The sequence below is a fragment of the Phytophthora parasitica genome (genome assembly GCF_000247585.1).
Source record: "Phytophthora parasitica INRA-310 unplaced genomic scaffold supercont2.55, whole genome shotgun sequence".
Taxonomy (NCBI): domain Eukaryota; phylum Oomycota; class Peronosporomycetes; order Peronosporales; family Peronosporaceae; genus Phytophthora; species Phytophthora nicotianae.
Genome location: NW_008649041.1, coordinates 40,536 through 42,458, shown reverse-complemented (window position 1 = coordinate 42,458; position 1,923 = coordinate 40,536). Strand labels below are relative to the sequence as shown.

General features: G+C 49.8%; 1 protein-coding gene across 1 annotated transcript in view; it reads right to left on the bottom strand.

Annotated features, from left to right (window-relative positions):
• Window positions 1-103: 103 nt before the first annotated feature.
• Window positions 104-1,923, bottom strand: part of PPTG_23871 (hypothetical protein) — a gene marked incomplete at both ends in the record, with an annotated part of 2,777 nt that continues 957 nt past the window's right edge. Inside the window, 3 exons of the mRNA XM_008913666.1 lie at window positions 104-142; window positions 210-722; window positions 797-1,865. Of these exons, the coding sequence (XP_008911914.1) occupies window positions 104-142; window positions 210-722; window positions 797-1,865 (1,621 nt within the window). The remainder of the gene's footprint in view (window positions 143-209; window positions 723-796; window positions 1,866-1,923) is intronic.

The following is a 1,923-nucleotide window of genomic DNA, read 5'->3' as shown; positions in this document are numbered from 1 at the left end:
GAAATGCCGTCATCAGAATGGCAGGATTCACATCTCTGGCTGGAGTATGAGGTCTCTTCAAACTTCTTGTCAAGAAGCTTCTCCAGAGCCTGACAACGTCGAGTTAGTCCTTCAATTTGCGCTTGTGCGTCGCTAGCTTCCACTTTGTAATTTTTCCGAGTGCTCTTTTCAACTGGGAGTGAATCTGTTTGCGTCTCGATTGAGCGGACAGTTGAAGGAGCTGATCTCTTGGTCTCGTCCAGTCTTGCTGCTAACTCTGCAAGCTGGCGCTTGTGTTCACTCTCCATTGCGCTAACAGTTTCTTGATGTTGATTCTCCAGACTCGCCAGTCTTTCCGGTATTATCTGTTGCTCGATTTCACCTCGTATTCGCGCTTCCTGTGTATCGGTTTGCTTTGCCTCCAGTTTTTGAATTGTCTCGATCAACGCTTGTTTTTCCTTGGCATGTCGAAGTTCCATATCGTCTTTACCTTCTCGGAGCTGTCGGACAGAGTCCTGAAGCACGCGTATTTCTCTGTCGTGAAGCTCCTTCGCACGCTCTTGTTGTTTTTTCAGTGCTTGGCATTGTCTCTCCAGTGCTACTGCCCCTTCCTTCGCCTGTGCTATGACCTCATGGGTGTCTCTGTGCTGACTTAGAACCTGTTTCCGCTCAGCTCGCACTACTTCGAGTTGAGTTTTCAGGCGCACTATATCTCCCTCGTAGCGACGGCAGATATGATCGTGCTGCATTGCCACATATACAGAATTACCAGCGTCAGTATCAAAGATCTACTATGAACTCAGACACGTTACTGTACCTGTTCTTTTGCTGCTGTAAGCTGGAACTCCAACGATTCGCGATCTAATTTTTTTCGGTGTTCGGCTTCTGCTGCTGTCAGTTTCCACTGCTCGATTTCTTTATTGGCAGCACGTAGCTCGTCTTCAAGCTGAGCTTCCTTCTTCTTGTATCTACCACGAACAAGTTTCAGCTCCGCAAGAGACTCATCAACCACTTTTTGGATCCGCTCTTGGTGGAATCCTTGCACTTGTTGTATCGCACGATCGAAGTTGGTCATCTGTCTGCGTTCATGCTGCTCCACTGCTGTGTTCAAGGACGCAATGGAATGTTCTAGTTCCAAAAATTGTTCTGCCACTTCTAAAGGGACTGCAGCTTTCAGATCACGGCCTACATGCCACGACGAGAGCGCTGGTCCCTCATCTGCCTCACCGCTGCCGTTGTTAGTTTCTTTTGTCTCCTTCAATAACCCATTACTATCATTATTCGGGCCCCAAACTCTCGCTAGGTATGTCATTGACGCCTGGAAACTCTGCGTGGGTTCGTGAGAGTATTTCCTTGTTAATGTCTCCAATTTTTGCGTGAGAAGCAATAGCCATTGAGTCACTGCGTGTTCTCTCTCATCATTTTCAGTCTGAACAGCAGTCTCCTGGAAACCCGTACGTACATGCCGTACAGAAATAGGAGAGGGCCACGAACTCTGCACGGTCGATGCTTCCGAGCTCTCTCCTGCTTTAGCTTCCACGCTTTTCTTCCACTTGTCCTGGAAGTCATTCAATTGCCGTCTTACTGCCTGAAGCTCCGCGCTGATCTCGCTCTGCTGAGCCAACAGTTCGTTTTCCACTTGCTTCTCTTTCTGTTTAGCTACTGGGGATAGCGGCTTCTCCTCTGGCACTCGGGGAGACACGCAAGGTGCCGGTTGGAACCAATTGGCGCTGCTGCGGACACTCGAGAGACCCTGAAAGCTTTCCTCTAGTCTACGCCGCGTATACAGCGTGTGGAGTTCACTCAGATCACGTTGTTTTTCCTCCTGGAACCCTCCCCGAGAGCGTTGTATACGGTATACACGCTGGTGCTCGGTGCTGGCCACACTGCTAGCCGTGTCCAAGCTCACATCAGCCTCCACGTCGCTCCAGTCGCCTGCGAAGC